The 20,104-nt window shown below is 45.3% G+C and overlaps 3 protein-coding genes across 3 annotated transcripts; 1 reads left to right on the top strand and 2 right to left on the bottom strand.

The window, feature by feature from the left end:
* Positions 1-171: 171 nt before the first annotated feature.
* On the bottom strand, positions 172-6,350 carry cdc34b (cell division cycle 34 homolog (S. cerevisiae) b). The gene is made up of 5 exons (XM_069157111.1): positions 5,057-6,350; positions 3,824-3,910; positions 3,619-3,716; positions 2,162-2,296; positions 172-2,020 (listed from the first exon to the last, which is right to left on the bottom strand). The coding sequence occupies exons 1-5, from the start codon at positions 5,240-5,242 to the stop codon at positions 1,810-1,812; spliced, it is 717 nt and encodes a 238-aa protein (XP_069013212.1). The 5' UTR covers positions 5,243-6,350; the 3' UTR covers positions 172-1,809.
* A 209-nt stretch (positions 6,351-6,559) lies between these two features.
* cactin lies at positions 6,560-11,562 on the top strand. The gene is made up of 10 exons (XM_069157110.1): positions 6,560-6,888; positions 7,112-7,721; positions 7,821-7,916; positions 8,056-8,201; positions 8,374-8,536; positions 9,507-9,621; positions 9,727-9,919; positions 10,065-10,187; positions 10,391-10,731; positions 10,864-11,562. Exons 1-10 carry the CDS (start codon positions 6,584-6,586, stop codon positions 11,352-11,354), a joined length of 2,583 nt encoding a protein of 860 aa, XP_069013211.1. The 5' UTR covers positions 6,560-6,583; the 3' UTR covers positions 11,355-11,562.
* A 665-nt stretch (positions 11,563-12,227) lies between these two features.
* Positions 12,228-19,634, bottom strand: LOC138202821 (semaphorin-4E-like). The gene is made up of 15 exons (XM_069157109.1): positions 19,163-19,634; positions 17,651-17,966; positions 17,366-17,511; positions 16,300-16,362; positions 16,108-16,206; positions 15,882-15,981; positions 15,672-15,782; positions 15,385-15,536; positions 15,040-15,218; positions 14,778-14,934; positions 14,432-14,654; positions 14,122-14,237; positions 13,846-14,003; positions 13,706-13,758; positions 12,228-13,569 (listed from the first exon to the last, which is right to left on the bottom strand). The coding sequence occupies exons 2-15, from the start codon at positions 17,760-17,762 to the stop codon at positions 12,653-12,655; spliced, it is 2,586 nt and encodes an 861-aa protein (XP_069013210.1). The 5' UTR covers positions 17,763-17,966; positions 19,163-19,634; the 3' UTR covers positions 12,228-12,652.
* Positions 19,635-20,104: the final 470 nt, after the last annotated feature.

The raw sequence follows: 20,104 nt of genomic DNA, 5'->3' as shown, positions 1-20,104 counted from the left end.
TATAAAATACAATAAAGTGTAAACTGTACGAGAGGTAATATTATAATACTGTAAAAGATGGAGTTTCTAAACTTGATTTAACAAATAATTGGTTCTTCAATTGACTGACATGTATCTTCTACCACTAAAGTAAAAAGTGTAACAATTCTTGCAAGCACTTGAAGACCAAAATTCTTTTTCAAATAAATCTTCATTTTTTTTATTTTAAATAGCCGAAAATAAAAAATAAACACAGGTGAATAAAACAACATTGTGATCATCCATACAGCTACATGTGCATATTGGTTATAGTTCCTGTTGAAGCTATAAACCAACACTGAAGACCACCTAAAGAGGAAAATAATTGCTTGTCGTAATTGTTGTCACATGTAATTCGTTATCCTGAGAAATTCAGTGTGACGTCCCGATTTAAGGAAATAAAACAATCAATATTGCTGATGGAGAAAATACACGCAGAGGACACTCATACACTCCAGAAATAATATCAAAACCTGTCCCCTCTCAACTAACACAAAAAAAAATAGTCATGACAAGTAAAACATATTTTTCACTTCCAGGGATTTGCAGGGCGGAAGGACAATTCATGATCCTGATACTACACCTTTTTGAAAGACACTACTGACAGGAGTTGTTTTGTTTTTTTGCCAATCAAACCTAATAATCTCATTAAATTCTCAAGCAAACAGTGCAGGAAAAATGTCTAACCAAAACAAAATAAAGAGAGTAAAATAATGAAGCTTGCAAGAGAGTAAATAGCAAATAAAGACAAGAGTACAACAAACAGTCAATAAATGTTTTGGGTCTTTCTTTTACACACCGTTTCAGCTCTTTGGGTCCATCAGGCCTCTCAGGGAGTGACCCTGAGGAATAATACAAATCTGATAATTAATTAGTTCTGCCCACTTGCCCCCTGAAAAAAACACAACCCCTAAATCTGAACTACTTCAACGGACAAAAGCCCACATTGAAAATGACAGAGAAACACATCCAACAGTAACCAGAAGAAGCACAGCAAAGATCATGTTAGCAAAAATGTTCACATAAGGATGTGACCCGCCGACTTCGGCTAGCCGGTCCGCCGGACAGCGAGAGTCCTCCATCGTAATGAGTCTTTGTTATCACAGAGCTGAAAACACATCATGATGTAGGTCAACGGTCCACCAGTAAAAAGAGACAAAAAGCTTCCAAAGACGCTCGGGGCATGCACAAGAACTCAGAAAACACTGTTCACGTGACAATTCATGTCTGGTCCTACCGAAGAGAGACCGACTGTGAAACTGTGAAATATTTGCAGTACAAAACAGGCTGCTTGAAGTCCTCAATCTTCTGTCCGCCACTGAGACCGAGTACAGGTGAGTAACGCCCAGTTATGATGAGGGGAAAAAAAGATATGCAAGACGGAGGCTGAGAAATGATTGGAAGTGTTTGCACCAGTGCAAATGTCTCTATTGTTTGACAGTGTGAATTACCCCAAAACACCTTATTCTACACACTGACATATTGACAACTCAGCAGGATTATGTGAAGTTATTCTCTGAAAGTAAGGTTTTAAGTGATGATGACAACTGGTTGCAAAAACTGAAGACTGGCTTTTGTGCTGGTGCAAATCTTACCAGGTATGACCCTTTCGCAACGAGGCATCGATTTCAACCTCTGGAACAAACTCAGAGGCCTGAAGAAAAAAAGCTCTTGTATTGGTTTTAAAGGAGGGAAGCTTCAAATCTTTCTCGGTTGCAAACCTCGAATATCTGGCAACCCGGGCAGAAAAAAAGGGGTAGCGTACGTCAGCTCGACCTGTCAAAAAGCTTGTCACGACTCCTCGTTGCCTGAGTCGTCTTCGTCATAGCAGCAGTCGCCGTCCCCGCCCTCCACGTCGTCATCGTCATAGTAATAGTCGTAGAAGAGGTCGGAGCCTTCGTCGGGGGCCGGGGCACGCGTGCGGACGCAGTACTCGGCCAGCGTGGTGGGCACCTTCACACCGTCGCGCTCAGCTTCTGCCTTGGTGGCCAACACCTGCTTCCTGAGGGGGATTTAAAAAAACAAAAAAAACACGTACAGTGACTCTTCAAAAACAGCTTCAGAGCAATAAACTGCGATTTTTATCCTCAGTCTAAGTCAACTCTTGTAGGGCAAAAATACTCGATACTGTGTGAGTGTTTACCTGATGATCTCTACATATTCGCGGTCCTTGCCTTTGCTGTCCCTCCATTTGCGGTACATGACAGAGGCGTCCACATTGGCGGGAGAAAAGGTGTTGGGTTCATTCAGCAGTGAGATCACACTCAGCAGAATAGTCCTGGAAGCAAACACAAAAGGTGAGTGACAGAGTGACACCACTGCAGTGTCACCATTTCAAAACGGGAAGAAAACACACTCGTTATTTATGTGAATAACAAATGTGGAATATTTGATCTCCCTTCATCTTCATGTCCATTTTCCGGATGTAATGTATTTTATTCTATATACTCAGTGGAACTGTGTGAATCCGGGGTCAAGCTAAAGATTATTTTCATTCATCAGTCAATTATTTATTAATTGATAGATTATTTGTGTGGTGTATAAAATCGTGAAGAACACTCATATTTTCCGTGACCCCAAACTGACAAATGAAATACAGGAAGGGATCGGCTTAAATCAGCATTGCGTGAACTAGTTTGGCAAGTGCAAGTCCTGTCCGTAATTCTCCCATTAATTTAAACCTTGATACAATTCAAACAGGTGAGTTAAATAAAAATTCATCCCACGTACAGTTGTCATGAACTAGGAAATCAGCTATAGAGACTAAAGCCGTTTGCGTGTCTGTTTGATTGACAGGCCTGTGGTGCAGTCAGGTTACGGCTATCGGTGGGCGAGACGTAGTTTCCAATTAGATCGAGTCAAATCCCCCGCTTGCTCCTCCCCAGCACGCCTAAATATGTTCACTACCGTCTCCAAACCACGTGGGATTAGCAAAATGGTGTCCAGGCAAATTCCAAACTTGAGACTTTATAACGGCCTTTCACAAACCAATGGGTGACGTCACTGCTGGTTGCCGCTTGATTTTAACACAGGAGTCTGTGGGGATTGATTCACTTTTGGAGCTAATCTAATGTGGGCATTCAAGGAACTGCACTTTTTAGCACTTGCTCATCAGCTTCATTTTTCATCCTCAGAGGTTGCTGCTTCTCTGCTTCTTCCGTTTTTAACATTGCAAAATCAAACCCTCGCATTGGCAGGCCACAGTCTCAATCACCAGTGTGTTACACTATTTGGCGAAATTATTATTACTTCATTAAGTTATTTTCTGTAGATATTGTGTTATGACAAATATCCACATTAAAGTTAAAACAAAATGTGTGTTTTGTACCGAGTACAGGTGCCTACGTGTTGCAATTTTACAAATAGATCAAATAAAGATTGACTTCGCTAAAAACTGATCATAACACATGTGGTGCTGAATGCCCAGATATGGATTCAACGATAGTGTTTAGGAACTTGTGGAAAGACGCCACTGAAGACGAATGTCATGCGATAAGAGTCTAAACCAGATCAATTATTGATGTGGTAGGGAGAGGACAAAGACGGGAGGTAACAAGTAAAGAGAGACATATGAGGCGAGACATATGAGGCGGCACTAACCGGACGTTCTGGGTGGGATTCCATCTCTCGGAGGGCAGCTCTCCACTCTGCGGGTCGTCCACCGGAGGGTGCAATATAGAAATGCACACATCTCCATTCTAAAAACACAGGAAGCCAACTGCTTTTACTCCCAGGTGCGTCATGTGACTATATACAGGAATAAGAGCATAGACAAGCATGTGTTCGTCACTCTGTGATACTTCACCTCATAGATGTTGGGGTGCCACATCTTGGTGAGGAAGCGGAAAGCAGGAGGGGAGTACGGGTAGTCTATAGGAAACTTGATCCGAGCCTGGGACACAAAACAGACCTTTACATGTGGCTCTACATGTGCTCTGTCATACAATAATATCACTGCATGGTATGGCAACCTGTCAATCTGCGTGTTGTATTTTATTATTTGAAGAAGTCAAACTGTCAGTGCTAGTAATGTGTGTCAAAGGAAGTCAACTTTATATATATATATATATATAATCTGTGTGAATGGCCACTTCCCAGTGACTTCTTTGACACACATTACTAGCACTGACAGTATATATATATATAGCACGTTTTATGCACTGCAATCACTCAAAGTGTTTTACGAATGAGAAAATACAAGAATAATTCAAGGTTCAATTCAGGATTTAAAAAAATTCAATGGATGTAAAAGAGAAGAAATTTAACAATAAATTCGAATCAATTTGTGCAGTAATAGCCTGCTCAAATAGAAATACTTTCATCCTTGATTTTGAAATGTCTACTGTCAAGGCTTTTCTAATGCTCTCTGTCGGATGTATCCATTTAAGAGCAGGATAGTCGCTAAATGCTGCTTCTCAAGTCTTAGTCTTTATTTTAGGACTAACTGATTACTTCCCGCTGATGTGTGCTCAGTTCATATCACTCCTGCCCATCACATAAATACACTGGGCCCACACTATTAACAGATTTACAGACTAGTAATAGTAGTGTATTCTATCGATTCTGTGACATACTGGTAGCCAGTGTCAAGATTTAAGAATGGGAGTGATGTGTCCTTTAGTTTTACTCCTGCTGAAACTCTAGCAGCTGCAAATCAGCTGAAGTTGTTTGATTGTCTTTTTAGGAGTCCAGTCAGAATACCATTACAGTAATCAAGCCCTGCTAGAAAAAAAAAAAAGAAACAGACATGGATGAGTTTCTCCAGATTTGGTTTAGTCAGAAATGGTCTAATCTGGTTCATGTTCTTAAATTGATAAAATGCTGATTTAATAACCGCTTTGACATGACTGCTAAACCTGACATCAGAGTCCATTACTACACCAAGATTATGTGCTAGTTATTTATATGTTATGGCTATTTCCAAATAAAAAGAATCTGTTTTATGTTTATTTAAGTGCAGAAAGTTGTGTTGCATTGTTAGTGACGTGTCCAAGGTAGTTGCAAAGTGAACACAAAGACAATTTTGTTTTCTACTTACCTTAAAATACCCCCCTTCATAATGAGTGTTTGGGGGTCCGAAAATGGCCACTTCCCAGTTGTACAGATCAGCTTCGTCCACCAGTGTTATCTTGAATCCCTCGACAGGCTCCTCCTGAAGGCTCTTCATTTCCAACATTAGTGCTTTCTGTGAACTGGCTACATGAGAGTGGTCGTGTTGCGCCATACTGGTCGAGGTGGCTTTCAAAACAATCTGGACTCGACAACTGACGTGTTTTTTTTTTTTTTTATTAATTATTATTATTATTATTATTATTTGACACAAACACGACTAAATTAACCTCACGAAGCTAAACAACCTACAGCGAAAACAACTTGTACGTTTTTTTTCGATATTCGGAGACAATGAAAAGAGGCCAAACCTGTCGGGATGCGCACAAGCACAAACAAAAGGTCGCGTTGATTTGTTCCCAAATCAGATGAATTATTTACCAAATGTCAGCCCTCAGAAATGGTTGAACCGACCGCAGCATTGCGGCTGACCGGTGCCTCCAGCTTTAGTTGATCTACCTGGCAGGACAGCCGCGGATATAAGCCGTAAATCTACCGGAGCTGCTGGCTAACGTAGGCGAGCTAACGAGCTCTACCTTCCCGACCAGCTGAAGCCGAGCTTACCGGGGGGCGCGAAGACTTTTCTAACCGGACACGAGAGCCAGAAAACACGACAGATCCTCTGGAATTTAGAGAAAACAAAAACTGCAAGGATACTAGTCGGACATGTAGTTTACACCCTGCAAGAAGGAGATCTGAGTAAAGAAGAATGTTGCTGAAAGGAGTCCCCCTCTTTTCCTCTAAACACAGGCAATGGCGCCTCGTGGTTTATGGGACTTGTAGTCCAATGTTCATCTGTAAACATGACTTTTTCCTTTGAAAGCGACCGTGAACCCACGCGGCGACGCATGCGATTATTTGGTTATTTAAAAATGTGTATGAATCCAATGTGACCGACGGGAATTGGTTGAGTTGTTACCGCTATTTCTTCAACAATATGTTGGAGGGAGAAAACACCGAACTACATTTGACGGCGCCTGACGTCATGAAAACGTGAATGTTGTTTGTGTTTCTAACAGCTGCTCTGACCTATTTTCACTCTTACATTTGTTTCAACACAGTGACACATCTTTTTTTTTTTGTATTTTTTTGTATTTGATTTAGGATGTTTGGTACCCTACAAAAAGTGCAGTTAAACAAAGAGTATTTATTTTGCAGTTTATTTTCTCGATCCACTTCAGTGACGTCTGCAATATGCGCCATTTTACAGGAAGCGGCTCTATACTTGCCTGAAATAAAATAATTTTGAAACTAAAGAAATTAACGCGTTGTTTTTTGGTAGGGTTGTGTTTTAGAGTCCAACGTGAACATAAACTTAATTGAATGAAGTATTTTACAAATACATGGATAAACTTTATAATGTGCGGGACCGAGGGACTCCAGACGGTCCGTCTTTGTTACCTCTTATTTACGCGACACCCTGCCATTCGGACCCTGCACTGGCAGAAAGCTCGTGATGAGTTCGAAATCTCGACGGCGGTCACGCTCCAGGTCTAAAAGTCCGGGCCGAGACCGGCGGAACAAACCCAGAGCGAACAGGTCTCGATCCCCAGATGAAAAGAGAGGCCGTAGTCGGTCTGCGGACACGAAGAGAACCGCGCGTGATCGGGGAAGATCCGGAAGCGGGGACTCCAGCGATGGCTCCCCGGGTCGACGTCGGCCTCAGCCGAGGCCTCGTTCAGGCTCCAGCAGCGACTCGGAGGGCGACAGGAGGCGAGGACCGCAGCGGCAGAGGAGCAAGTCCAGGGGTCGCTCATCCAGGTAACGGCTTTGCTGTGTGGTGTTAGCTGGTTACTAAGACTGTGTTAAGTGTATTAATGTTAAGGCGTTATGGACAGCTTTTTAACTATATAGCTATAATACACAAAACATCTCATTATGTTCTTCATTGCAGCGTTCTGGCAGTCTTCTGTCATTCTCACTGAACACTAAAGAACAAATACATTCCTCTTGTCTCCGTACTAAACCACCTTTTCTGTCTCAGTCCTGATTCAGATATTCTCAAAATGAGACGGAGAAGAAAGGAAATGGAAAATCGTCGCGGCGCATCCCGGGAGAGAAGGGGAAGGTCCCAGTCCGGCTCCGACTCCCTTGATGGAAGCAGCGACAGGGAAAGGAGAAGAAGCCCTGACAGAGGTAGTAGCCCAGTCAGAGACAGACAGAAGAGGGAGCGGGACAGAGAGAGGTGGAAGAGCAACAGCAGAGACCCTGAAAGAAGAGGAGATGCAGACAAAAGCCGTGAGCGAAGGAAGAGGAGCGAAGAGAGGGAGCGAGGGAGGAGTGAGGGGGACAGAGAAAGGCCTGACCGGGACAGAGGGAGGCAGCGCTCCAGCTCACCTGAATCGTCTGACAGCTCGGGGTCTGATCGCGGGGGTCGCGCCGTCAAAGAAAAGGAGGACAAGAAGAATCAGAAGGAGATGATGAAAGCTCTGGAGACGCCAGAGGAGAAGAGGGCCAGAAGATTAGCAAAGAAGGAGACAAAAGAGAAGAAAAGGAGGGAAAAGATGGGCTGGAGTGAGGAATACATGGGATACACCAATGCAGACAATCCCTTCGGCGACAACAACTTATTGGGCTCCTTCAAGTGGCAGAAGGTGAGTTCCTGGGCGAGAAGTTTGGCTATTTGTCCGTCGTAACCTGGCTTTGAAATGATGTTTCCCATCCACGATTCTTTGTTTTGTGCATGTGCTCAGGCCTTGGATATGAAAGGGATCGGTCATCTTGGAGAAAAAGAGCTTAAAGAAAGGAACAAACGTATTCAGGAGGAAAACCGCAGAGAGCTGCAGAAGGTAGGAGCCGTGGGAATTCAACATTAGAGCTATTACAGTACCTGAGCTTCGTACCCAGCCAAAGAAAAAAAGCAAAAATGTTTGAGGAATACACTTTGGAGACGGTGGAAGTGACATTTTTCCTGATGTGCTCATAAAGGTGAAACAGCTGCGTCTGGAGCGGGAGCGAGAGAAGGCCATGAGAGAGACGGAGCTGGAAATGCTGCAGAGAGAAAAGGAGGCTGAGCATTTCAAGACCTGGGCTGAACAGGAAGACAACTTCCATCTGCACCAGGCCAAACTCAGGTTAGTGTGCATCAACAATCATTTTAATCTCTTATCAACCTTCCCTTCTCATGCCACAGTGTTTCTCATTTTTAATTGAGTTATAGTTTAATCAGTTTGTTTGCACAGTTCCACTAAGAGGCTCCTGCAGCAAGTCCTTAATACAAAATGCGCATGTACGTCGTCTGTTTAGGTCTAAGATTAGAATTCGGGACGGCCGTGCCAAACCCATTGACCTGTTGGCGAAGTACATCAGTGCGGAAGATGACGATCTTGCTGTGGAGATGCATGAACCCTATACATTCCTCAACGGGCTAACAGTCACCGACATGGATGACCTGCTGGAGGACATCAAGGTTTGTGGCTCTGCTACATTGAAGTCTAAAAGTCAAGACAGGGTTGCTTTCAAAGTGACTTTTGGTATGTAATAAGTAACGAGAACAAGTGCAGCCTTTTTTAAAAAATGAATTATCGTACGGTATCTGGCAATTATATCGTGCTTAATTCAACGTGATTGTAAATACGATGCGGCGATGTGCATGTTCAACCAGTGATGGTAAATGTAGTCAAATGAAGCAATGAATTCTCTAGCCTTTGTAAAACGGCAAAATCGGTTGTTTTTCTGGCTTCAGCTCCGTCACGCGACGTAGCGGCGGTTGGAAGAACTACAAGCTAATTGAGCCAAAACAAAACCGTATTCTCTTTGCATGCATTAACACATAGCTACGTTTCCAATGGAAAAAATGATGTCCAAATATAAGTGATGACAGTAATGGACATACATGTAATACATTTTACAGTGTTTTTGGCTGACTCAGATATTCAGCCGTAGAAATCCAGCCGGTGAGAATCATCCGGGAACTGAGCAGCAGTGACTGCTGGTGCCTTTACTCCGACGCCAACAGAAACTGAATTGTTCTGCCGGGGCAGTGTTTGTTGGGAGGCTGTTGCCAACGTGGACAAAGAGCCGTGGGTTCCTGTGCACGAAAGTTTTCTACTCGCACGACAGAGGTGGGCTGAAGACCTTCTTTAGGATATCCGACAGTAAAGACAACTAAACGACTATAACCAGCAGAGCCGAGAGGGCAACTCTGTTTATTGTCAGAAACTCAGGCACAGTGCATCCTGGTACATGTAGGCGCTGCAAGCACAACTCCATGCAATGTCGTGCACACTGAGGAACTCATTGCTTCAGAGGACGACATTTATCAACACTGAGTGGACATCCACATAAAAAGTGGAGAACGTACCCTTTACATATTGCCACTATTCCTGAGAGGAAGTCTGTCTGCACACGGTTCACGGTCTTGAGTGTTGTTGTGGTAGGTGTACATGGAGTTAGAGCAAGGCAAGAACGTGGACTTCTGGAGGGACATGACGACCATCACTGAAGACGAGATCGGCAAACTAAGAAAACTTGAGGCCTCTGGGAAAGGACCAGGTACATTCACAGCTCCACGATATCGTACATACCGAGGTTTTCTGACATCTGCGGGTGCTGCGAAATGCCCACAGTATGTTTTTCTGCGGTCTTTTTGATCCTCAGGTGATCGTCGCGAGGGCATCAACACAGCTGTGAGCACCGACGTTCAGATTGTGTTCAAAGGGAAGACGTACAGCCAGCTGCAGGCGCTGCACCTCAACATCGAGTCAAAGATTCGAGCCGGGGGATCCAACCTTGATATCGGTTACTGGGAGAGTCTGTTGCAGCAAGTGAGAGTCTACATGGCCCGAGCCAGGTATGTATGTGGCTACGCCCACTGTTTTCTGCTGTTCTAATCGTTTCAAGCTCATCCCCAGCACACTGCAGTGACACAGTTACTTAATTCAAGCGGGCAGACAGTAAAGAGTGATTTCATTAACTCTAGGATTTTGTTTTCCCAGGTTGAGAGAGCGACACCAGGATGTGCTGCGTCAGAAGCTTTTCAAGCTGAAACAAGAACAGGGAGTAGAAAGCGAGCCTTTGTTCCCCATCATCAAAGAAGAGTCAAGGAGTGATGAAGAGGCGTAAGTTACCCGAACTGCTTACTGTGTAAAATGAACACAGATCTGTGTTTCAAATTCCTCTTCACGCTTTTTTTTTTTTTTTTTCCTCTCAGTTCTCTGCTTCTTTTTTTTTTTGAGGATGTATATTCCAGCCTTAAATGTTGAATTCGTGGGATGCACAGCCTCTTCAAGAAAATTGACACCCACATGTTCTTTTGCAACAGGGAGAGGACAGAAGGGCAAACAAGGGAGCCCACGACAGAAGAACCCGGCGTATCTTCATCCAGAGAAGCAGAGGACGATGAGGGAGCAGGTCCATCCACATCTGCGGCAGGAAGCCAAGAACAGACGGGTGACAAGAAGGATGACGAGGAGAAGGGTGAGGTGGTGGAGGCCGTGCTGACGGAGGAGGACCTCATCCAGCAGAGCCAGGCGGAGTATGACTCTGGTCGCTACAGTCCCACGCTGCTCACGACCTCCGAGCTGCCGCTGGACACGCACACCATCAGCCCAGAAGAAGATATACACCGGCTGCAGTTAGCACGCAGGCAGCTCCAAGTTACTGGTACGAGACTGCACGCGCACGGTCCAAAAATGTCTGTAGGATGAGGCACCCCAGCAGGACAAACGTTGTTAAAATATATCCTGACAGTGCAGATTACTGAATACGTGTCCTCTAACATTTTGTGTCCATCAGGTGACGCCAACGAAAGCGCTGAGGACGCCTTCATACGCCGTGCCAGAGAAGGCATGGGCAACGACGAGGCTCAGTTCAGCGTGGAGTTCCCGGTCACGGGGAAAATGTACCTGTGGGCAGACAAATACCGTCCCAGGAAACCCCGCTTCTTCAACCGGGTCCACACGGGCTTCGAGTGGAACAAGTACAACCAGACGCATTACGACTTCGACAACCCCCCGCCCAAGATCGTCCAGGGTTACAAGTTCAACATCTTCTACCCGGACCTGATCGACAAGCGTTCCACCCCGCAGTACTTCCTCGAGCCCAGTCCAGACAACAAGGACTTTGGGATCTTAAGGTTCCACGCGGGGCCGCCGTACGAGGACATTGCATTTAAGATAGTAAACAGGGAGTGGGAGTACTCGCACCGACATGGCTTCCGCTGTCAGTTCGCCAACGGGATCTTCCAGCTGTGGTTCCACTTCAAGAGGTACCGCTACAGGAGATAAAGGCCACATACCAGCAAGGACTGAGACTCCAGTGACTGGCTTTTACACCTCAGTATATTAACGAGGCTGTGCCGTCAGTGTGCTTTGTTGTATTGTTTTAGCTGCTCACAAGAAAAGCAGTGCAAGAGCTACACATCTGGACTGTTGTCTGAAAAAGTAAATTGTTATGTAGTTCATAATTCCATATTAAAGATTTTTCCCTCTGTGATGGCCTGCTTACCTTTCTGTCCTGGAGCTGGACAATCAGAATAATCGGAAGTACCTCGGATTTATGTTTCTGCACCAAAACCCTGCTTTTCCTCTCTGAATGGAGCTCTTCTCTCTGGCGTATCATTGTGCCATTCAACATATCCAACACCTCACTGCTCACTCATCAGCATCTGCACTGCTGATTACACCGACTACCACATCTCACGGTAGTTTTTTCATCTGCTTTGTATTAATTGTGTGGTTTTTTTCCTGTTATTTATTGGCCTTCACCATGCGTCTTACTCTTGTCATGGCTTCAGAGCCCGTGGCCCCTCCCCCTATTTACTCTTTGCATGCTGCTACTGGATAATGGTTTTCTGCTGCGAATGCCAACCTAAAATGTAATTTAAATAGGTACAGCGTTAAAACATTGGCCGTCTGAAACTTGGTTAGTCTTCGTAAGGACACTTGTATCTTCACAAACTGGACTGTCAGTTCAAGTAAAAAGAGGATTCATAACTGCATGAAAAGTCAACATCTGTTCTTCACATTCTTGGCAACTCCAGACTTGCTGAGTATGAAAAGAAAAAGCTGTTGTCTATATTCGGACACATTGAAACAACACTAGGGCTTCATTTTAAAAAAAGAAAATGTTTTAATTCAATAAAACAAATTATTTACAGCGAGTGGTTAGCAATGAAGTGGCTCAATTTCAGTTATATTACATTCCCTGTGATAATCACACCAATCCTGACAAGATATTTCAATCTATATTGGGACTTGGAACAATTAGTAGGACATTAAAAACACACTTGCATATAAAACAAAAATTAAGGCAGGAATTCAAGTATCTTGTACTTGGACTGACGACTTATCAAATCTTTTGGTGCGTTCAGACTCAACAGTTGTGTCTCTCAAACCAAAGTGTCAACCACTAGGACTGTTTTTGTGCTCCAACTTGCTGTAAATGCCTCGTAAGTTGGTTTTAAAGTCTTGGGTGAGAGCTGGACTGGTGTCTGGCAGTTGTGCCTAGAAAGGGCACGGTCCTGTACGTTCTAATTCATTTGTGGTGCTCAGTGGAAACTAAAATAGTAACGTGCTTGACATTTTCAAATATTCGACTCTTCACCAATGTACTGAAGAAATGGTCGGGCAACTCTTGGGCCAACGTTCTCCTCCTCTGCAGCACTGATGGCACCGTCCCCACCTCTGTGGTTACTGTTGCTGCCGTCGTTCTCTGCTCTTTGGCCGTCGTCCTCCTCCTCTGCAGCACTGATGGCACCGTCCCCACCTCTGCGGTTACTGTTGCTGCCGTCGTTCTCTGCTCTTTGGCCGTCGTCCTCCTCCTCTGCAGCACTGATGGCACCGTCCCCACCGGTGTGGTTACTGTTGCCGTCGTTCTCTGCTCTTTGGCCGTCGTCCTCCTCCTCTGCAGCACTGATGGCACCGTCCCCACCGGTGTGGTTACTGTTGCTGCCGTCGTTCTCTGCTCCAGACATCGGGGCCTTGTCCTCTGCCGGCGCTGGCATCGCTGCATCTGGGTAACTCGCACGGGAGTTTACGGCCTCCTCGTCATGAGTCCCCTGAGGTTGTGCTTTAATCTTCCATGCATACTTCCAGGGCAGAGTTAGATGGCCTTTGTAAAAGTTCCAGGCCAAAAGGGGAACAAGAGAAAATACAAGGAGCACAACGGTAGCCTGCAGCCCAGCGACAGAAGGGGCACTCTGAGCTTGCAGCAGTAACCGACCGCCCTTTCCTAGGCCTACTCTGACCCGGTACTCGGCCACAGTGGTTGTGTACTCATCAGCTTTGGAGCGCTCCACAGACAAGCAGCGGTACTGACCGGCATCGCCAACTGAAGCGTCGGGGATAAGCAGTCCGTCTCGTAGGACCTGAAATCGAACCGAGGGCGTCAAGAGGCGGTTATCCCGCTCCCAGCTGATTGCTGCCAGGTTTGAAGACGGGTGACACGTGAGCTTCAGGTTCCCGCCGGGCCAGAAGAACTGATTCACAGGCTGGATAGGGTCTGAAATCAAAACAGAGGTCCACATGAGCATTTACATGTTCAAAAACCCACAATGAACCACATCCAAACCCTGGTTAGGTTTTTCAGGACAAAAATACTCATGTACTGATCATGCTTCACAGGTGCAGAAACTCACCAGCATCTGGGCAAAGAGAGGCATCTCCTACTTTCACACTTTGGATTAGCTTTCTAAGGAAGAGGAAACATTGAAATGTAGTTTGAATAAAACAGATATCAACACCACTTGCTCTACTACACGTTTGGACAGCTGCCTACCTTTGTGAATTAGAAAGAGAAATACATTTCCCAGCCGTTTTGTCCCAGCCACAGTACGGGTCTCTGGCTAGAACACAGTCCTTACAGGACAAGGACCTCTCACAGGTGGCCAGCCGTATCTGTGCAGCTCCATAGTCTGAGCCTGCATACAGCTGACCCTGTGCATGTTGGATCCATCACACACAAACACACTGATGCACATGCTTTACTGTAATATACAACGAAGATGCACCTGAATAGTGATTTAAAAGGAATACATTTAATTTTTTAAGTTACCGTCACATTAGAAAACATCAGGATCTTGATTGGCTGCGGAGTCTGGAAGAGTTGTACTTCCTCTATGATGAACATCTGTCCATCGTAGTTCACAGCTTTCAGCATGGTGCCTTTCTCTTTTCAAAAGAAAAAAAATAGGAAAAATGACATATTTACCACTGATGTGGTTCAGTTATCAAAAACAGTTGAATGAAACATATACAGGAAGTGGCAGTGTGTTGTATTAACGCAACCCTGAACACACACACACACACACACACACACACACACACACACACACACACACACACACACACACACACACACACACCTGTGCCTATAAACATCACATGGTAATTCTCGCCATCTGCAGCTTGCACTTGGTTGACTATGATGCATGTGAACGTAGGTCCCCTTCGCACCAGTAGAGGTTTGTCTCCTATTGGCTGGATGGCCGGGTCCATGAGGGGCCTATCTTTGATGAATTGAAGGGTCCGGTCTGGGAGGTCCGTAGTCTGAGTTATGCCTGCATGACGAGCGTCATTGTTTATACACTGGCAAGGGAAGAAGGGAAGGAAAGAGAAAAGGGAACAACAGTCAGGAGTACAAAAGGGATCAGCTTCCTGCTGAGCCACTCGTAAAAAAAAAAAAAAAAATTGCCGTTTGGGGAGACTCACAGCTCCGGGCCGAGGGACGGGGACATCTCCGCTATACATCACCCACTTAACAAAAGAGGTTTCTACGGGGACTGAGGTCTTGTACTTCCCCTCCGCAAACACTCTGCTGATGTCAGACACGCTGTACGCACACACTGCAGACAAGTCTGATGTGGCCCTGAAACACGCAAAGGAAATCTTAGCCGAGTGGTGTGCCAAAGACATGAAAGAGCAAGAACCTCTCCTCCCTCTAACACCAACATGTTTGTTAGTTCAAACGTACGACTGGGGTGTGAAGACGGCGTAGAAAACACAGCCCTCCCAGCTCTTGTTGGGGTCACACCAGCGGTATGCATCCTGGATAATGTACGGCAACTGCGACGCCAACACTGGACAGTCCAGTCTAGCTTTCAGGAAGGATGTCCACTTCTTCTGCAGAGTCCTCATGCCGCCCATGTCGCCCTGGGAACACAGAGATGACATAATGCCACGAAGGCAAGTGGAAAAACATTACGACAAACGGGATGCACAATCAAGTAGCGGAAAGGGCAGACTGAGGGCAACTGAGGAAGTGCCGTTTATGTGCTATTGTCATAGCAAGTGCGTGCGCAGTAAAACTCGTCATCACCTTGCAGACGCGGGCCACACGGGAGACCACCAGTTTGTTGCAGCAGTCGCACTCCACGGCCGTCTCACTGAAGAACAAGTACACCTTGTCGTCATCTCCCGTCACACTGTTGTGGCTCTCTGGCATCCGAGCCATGGAAACGAAGGTGGGCTCTGACATATAAGGAATAAAAAAAAACCCATTTAATTCGACTCCTCTACTAAGCACATCATTAAGGTGAAAAAGTCCACCTGAACTGAGAGACTGAAGTCCTTGAATAAAACACTGCGCGTGCCATCACATCGTACCGTGAAGCCAAGAGCTTTTGAACTCCGTGCGTATGGAGGCAGGAGCGCTGCGCATCAGGACGGGTTCAGAGCCAAGGAAGTTCATTGAGGTGGCCGAGTACAGCTTGTCATCTGGCAGGACAAAAGAGTCACATGAAATGTCTTCTTTTTTTGTTGCCATTTCACACTTATTCACTATTTTTTCTAAACTGGTGTATAATTGCTACCCACCAACCATGATGGAGGCATATCTCTGGAAAGGATCGAATGGACACTTCCCCTTGCCATCCTCTCCCTTCTTCTCAAGAGTCAGCTTTTCAGCTGCATAGGACTGCACCAACAAACACATCATTTAATTCTGGAATTATTCTGCATTTATTGTGATAATGATAAAAGAGAAATTACACCAATTCAACCATTTTCTACAGTATGAGAAATGACCCTGAAATTATCTCACCATGTAGTCACACCGTGGATCATAAGCATTGGTTCCACACACATACATCCTGTTATCCTCCATCTTATGCAGGATCCTGATAAAGTTCTGGCAGTCTCTCTACAAATGCATTTAAAAAGCAATGACTGCATCTGCTCGACATGCAAACACTGTAAATGGCAAAAAGTGCAATTCAAAACAAAACTGACCAACCTCTGGATTTTTTCCTTTGTTTTGACACGCGTCTTTTTTCCGTTGCGTAACTTTCCATTTTACCTAAAAGACCAAAACAGGAACTTAGTGTCACCATTTTGAAATGTTTCTGTTTATCCTAATGTAGAAATGAAGGTAGAGAGACAGTTACGGTGTAGAGAGAGACAGGAAACATGGTGACAGAAGGAGACGGTAAAAAAATGCAACATTTCTAACCACTTCACCTCAAAGAAGGTATTAGGAAAGTAGAAATATAGAGAAGCAGGTAAAATGGCCTGTTAAATGTACCTGAAGTTGAGGTTGGTTTTAGTATTTGTTGAGTGAATCAGTAGTTACTATCTGTACGTAAGCAGCTTTCTTGCAAAACAAAAATCTCCATCCATACTAACTGCCAGAAAATGCATATCACATGACCGTTCATGAACACTGAGCATGCCGCCCCAAACCAGCGGTAGTTCATATTTGGTGACCATCAGTTTCTGTGACTTGCAATGTTGATCAGGTTTATATTATATCAACTTGCCTGCTCAGCATGAAGGATAGCAGCAGCATAACATGCCGAATTCAACTGCTGCCAGCATTGACACCAAGGTCAGCAACGCCTGTGATTTTTTTTTAATGCCACAAAAGGGTCACATGAAAGGATGCTTGATGAATCAGAAAAGGACATGTTGTGACTGAAAAGACCCAATCACCAAAGTGTCTGCCTCGTCACTTTTGGAAGTCATCGTTTCTGCACGTCCAGATTAATTCACAATCCTGAAGTTTTGTAAATAAAACGAGCAGTTCAGTGTTTTGAAAAGTCTCTGTTTTGTGGTTCAAAAACACCGGAGTAGTGTGGGTTGCCAGCCGTAAATGTAGCATTTTAATGTTATGCATTTTAAAACGCTAACGTGTCGGTGTGGATCCAGCCTGTGCGCAAGTGCTGCCTGAGAGGCTAAACTCAGGGCAGAGAGCCTGACATAACACGCAAGTTTGTTCTGAGAAACTTTGTAGCACCGGGCCAAGGGGAGCTTTGAAAAGAAATTTAACTTTGCCAAGATAAAACTAGACTTGGTGCTCTTACTGAAGCAAGTTTCTTGGAGATGTCGTTGAGGTTTAGAGCATACAGTGCCTCCCTGGCACCCAGCACTAGCAAGTCCAGGTCTTCTCTCAACAGCATGGTGGAGTAGTTGAACACACCTTCCTCACGAAACAGACGAGCGTTGTCCCCTAGAGACAGTCAATGAGTGATTACCTCAACAACAAGCGGTGATGAATCTCCGTTTCTCAGTGAGCCGGGCCAAACAAAACCATATCAGCCAACATTAGATGTAAGCCAAAGTTACACGAGACAAAGAGCAACACTCACTATGGTAGGGCACAGATCTGCGGGGAACACAGTCCAGTGGCGAGTCTTTTTTCATCATCAAGGACAGAGGCAGCAGCAGCCAAAAGACACTGAAGGGCAGCAGCTGATGCATGGCTCCTTTGTTCAAGCCGAGAGGTATTTAGGCTTTATTGTTTCCTCAACAGTCAGTCATACAGGGGTTAAGACAGCGAGTGGCATCTATGACGCGATGAGGCCTGCGCTGTCTGAAGGGCACTGGCCCCTTTACTGGCCCCGCTCAGCAGGCTGTCCATGGCGAGATGGATGGCACAGACCGGAGAAACAAAGCCGGAGTGGACTGAAAGAGACGAGGTTGTATGGGTATCACGATCAATTCACCGGGCGCGAGGCCCGAGAGAAACAATGCAATATAATATGTACAGCAAAACATCAAACAGACGAGGACAAGGAGACACTTAAAATGTGTTGAAACAACGTGAAAGAAAGAAAACAAAACAAAAAAAACAAAAAAAAAAAAGTAAAAGAAATTGCCAGGAAGGGCAGAGTGAGCTAAAGTCAGCGCGGCAGTAATTCTGTCAGTGCCATAGTGATGTTAATGCAGGGCCATGAAAGGCATTCGGCAGGGTGCAGGGATGTCAACTTCAGCTCTCCTGCAGCACCGAAACACCAACACAATGAGAGATTCACACCGAGTGCCAAAGTCTGAGTGCCAAAGTCTGGCGTAGATGAGAGAAGAGCTCTTGCAGAGAGTCTGTTGCATGAGAGGTTTCACACACACACACACACACACACACACACACACACACACACACACACACACACACACACACACACACACACACACACACACACACACAGGGGCAGGACACATGTTGACTTGCCTCATCACTACCACAACCTACGGGCTGACAAATAGGCGGGGACTGCCTCCTCTTTAATTAACTTTCAATACAAATAGCAGCTGTTGTTTTCAGTGATTTCTCCTGTAGTTGAACTACAAGCTGCTGAGTGTGTGTGTGTGCGTGCGTGTGTGTGTGTGTGTGCGTGTGTGTGTGTGTGTGCGTGTGTGTGTGTGTGTGTGTTGTAGGGGCCTCCTTCCCATGAGAGGTGTGCTGAGATTTACAGATGAGCCAAGGCATGTTAGAGAATGCAAGCACGATAAGATGTTTCACATAGTTGGCCCTGGGGCCAAAGCTGGCTTCAATACACAACACACACACACGCACGCACACACACACACACGCACACACACACGCACACCTTCGTTTTCATATGTATACACAAACCGTCCCCTAGCAGGAACAAGCCCGTCGACAAGTCTCGCAATTCGTCTGAACAATTTTGAGAGTAGTAGTAGTCGTAGTTTCTTGTTTTAGTTTATTTGGAGCGCAGTTTGTTATTTACAGTTACTTTATCACACGGTAATTAACCTTTAAACCTAAAACGTACACAAAAAGCGGTTAGCGGAGTGCAGGAGCTCCAGCAGGTTCGCGAACCGTTGACAAACAGTTACACCGACAGTTCATCACTTACCTGGGCCACGACACGCCCGGAGACGGCCGAGGTTTTCTGTTCAAAACAAACTTGTTGAAACGCTATTTCTAAACCGCTGCCTCTTTATTGTCGGTTAAACTAACTCGCTGATCTAGAAACGGCGAATACTTTGAAATAAACCTCTCTCGAAAGGTTGGCTCCCGTACCCCCGAGATGCGAGACTGTTGAACCTGCGACCTCCTCTGCGGTTGTTCGTGGAGACGTTTCTTCACCGGACTTCTCCGAGCGGAGGAAGAAAGCGCGTCTCGAACCGGCTCAGCGGCCCGTTTGTCTCCGGCGGGTCCAACCTGAAGACACGGCGGTCATCCGGGAAGCGCGCACAGCCTCTCTGCACTCGCGTCCCGCGGCGAAAGAGATCCGAGTGGCTGCTGGCTGGCAGCTGCTCCGGTTGGCCGAGCAGTGTTGTTTTTTTTTAATAGTGTTTTTTTTTGTTCCCCTCTTCAGACTGGAGTTGAGGCGGCGCAAGTTCTCCCGCACTCGTATCTGTCGGTAGAGTGCGTGGCACGTTCAAGATGGGAGCGGAAGAAGACAAAAAGCACCTAAACGTTTGGCAAGCACGCAAAACAGGGGTGATGGACTGATGTTACCTTGTGGTGTCGTGGAGTTTTCTGCCTTCCTTGGGGAGTTTTGAATGCACACTGTTTGAAAGGCCTTTATATTGTCATCATCTCTCTTAGAATAACACCTGCACCTGCACAGAAATAACAATAATAATAATAATAATAATGTTATTCCAAAACAGCATAATCATTTCGGCATGTACGTGTTCAGTAAAAATGAAAATGAGAAAATCAAATTCGCATTTTATTTCCACATACTTGTGAAAAAAAAATGGGGGTGCTATGAAATGAAAACTTAAAAATGAAAAAAAAAAGCTGTTTGTCAATTATTTGGGGGGGTTAAATTTGAAGTAAAAAGACA

The sequence above is a fragment of the Embiotoca jacksoni genome, unplaced genomic scaffold (assembly GCF_022577435.1).
Source record: "Embiotoca jacksoni isolate LCO1_2020_lvr unplaced genomic scaffold, fEmbJac1.0.p SCAF_22, whole genome shotgun sequence".
NCBI lineage: Eukaryota > Metazoa > Chordata > Actinopteri > Embiotocidae > Embiotoca > Embiotoca jacksoni.
This window is presented reverse-complemented; position numbering and strand designations above follow the sequence as displayed.

Excerpts from the sequence above, each read along its gene's own strand:
- cdc34b (XM_069157111.1), bottom strand. The coding sequence starts at position 5,242 with ATGGCGCAACACGACCACTCTCATGTAGCCAGTTCACAGAAAGCACTA. Across the intron at positions 2,297-3,618 it reads AATCCCACCCAGAACGTCCG|GACTATTCTGCTGAGTGTGA; the intron begins GTTAGTGCCGCC and ends GTTTGCTTCCAG. Across the intron at positions 2,021-2,161 it reads GAATATGTAGAGATCATCAG|GAAGCAGGTGTTGGCCACCA; the intron begins GTAAACACTCAC and ends AATCCCCCTCAG.
- cactin (XM_069157110.1), top strand. The coding sequence starts at position 6,584 with ATGAGTTCGAAATCTCGACGGCGGTCACGCTCCAGGTCTAAAAGTCCG. Across the intron at positions 9,622-9,726 it reads GGCCTCTGGGAAAGGACCAG|GTGATCGTCGCGAGGGCATC; the intron begins GTACATTCACAG and ends TTTGATCCTCAG. Across the intron at positions 9,920-10,064 it reads GTCTACATGGCCCGAGCCAG|GTTGAGAGAGCGACACCAGG; the intron begins GTATGTATGTGG and ends TTGTTTTCCCAG.
- LOC138202821 (XM_069157109.1), bottom strand. The coding sequence starts at position 17,762 with ATGCATCAGCTGCTGCCCTTCAGTGTCTTTTGGCTGCTGCTGCCTCTG. Across the intron at positions 15,219-15,384 it reads GTGTGGCCCGCGTCTGCAAG|GGCGACATGGGCGGCATGAG; the intron begins GTGATGACGAGT and ends CTGTGTTCCCAG. Across the intron at positions 13,759-13,845 it reads TCTCTTTCTAATTCACAAAG|AAAGCTAATCCAAAGTGTGA; the intron begins GTAGGCAGCTGT and ends CCTCTTCCTTAG.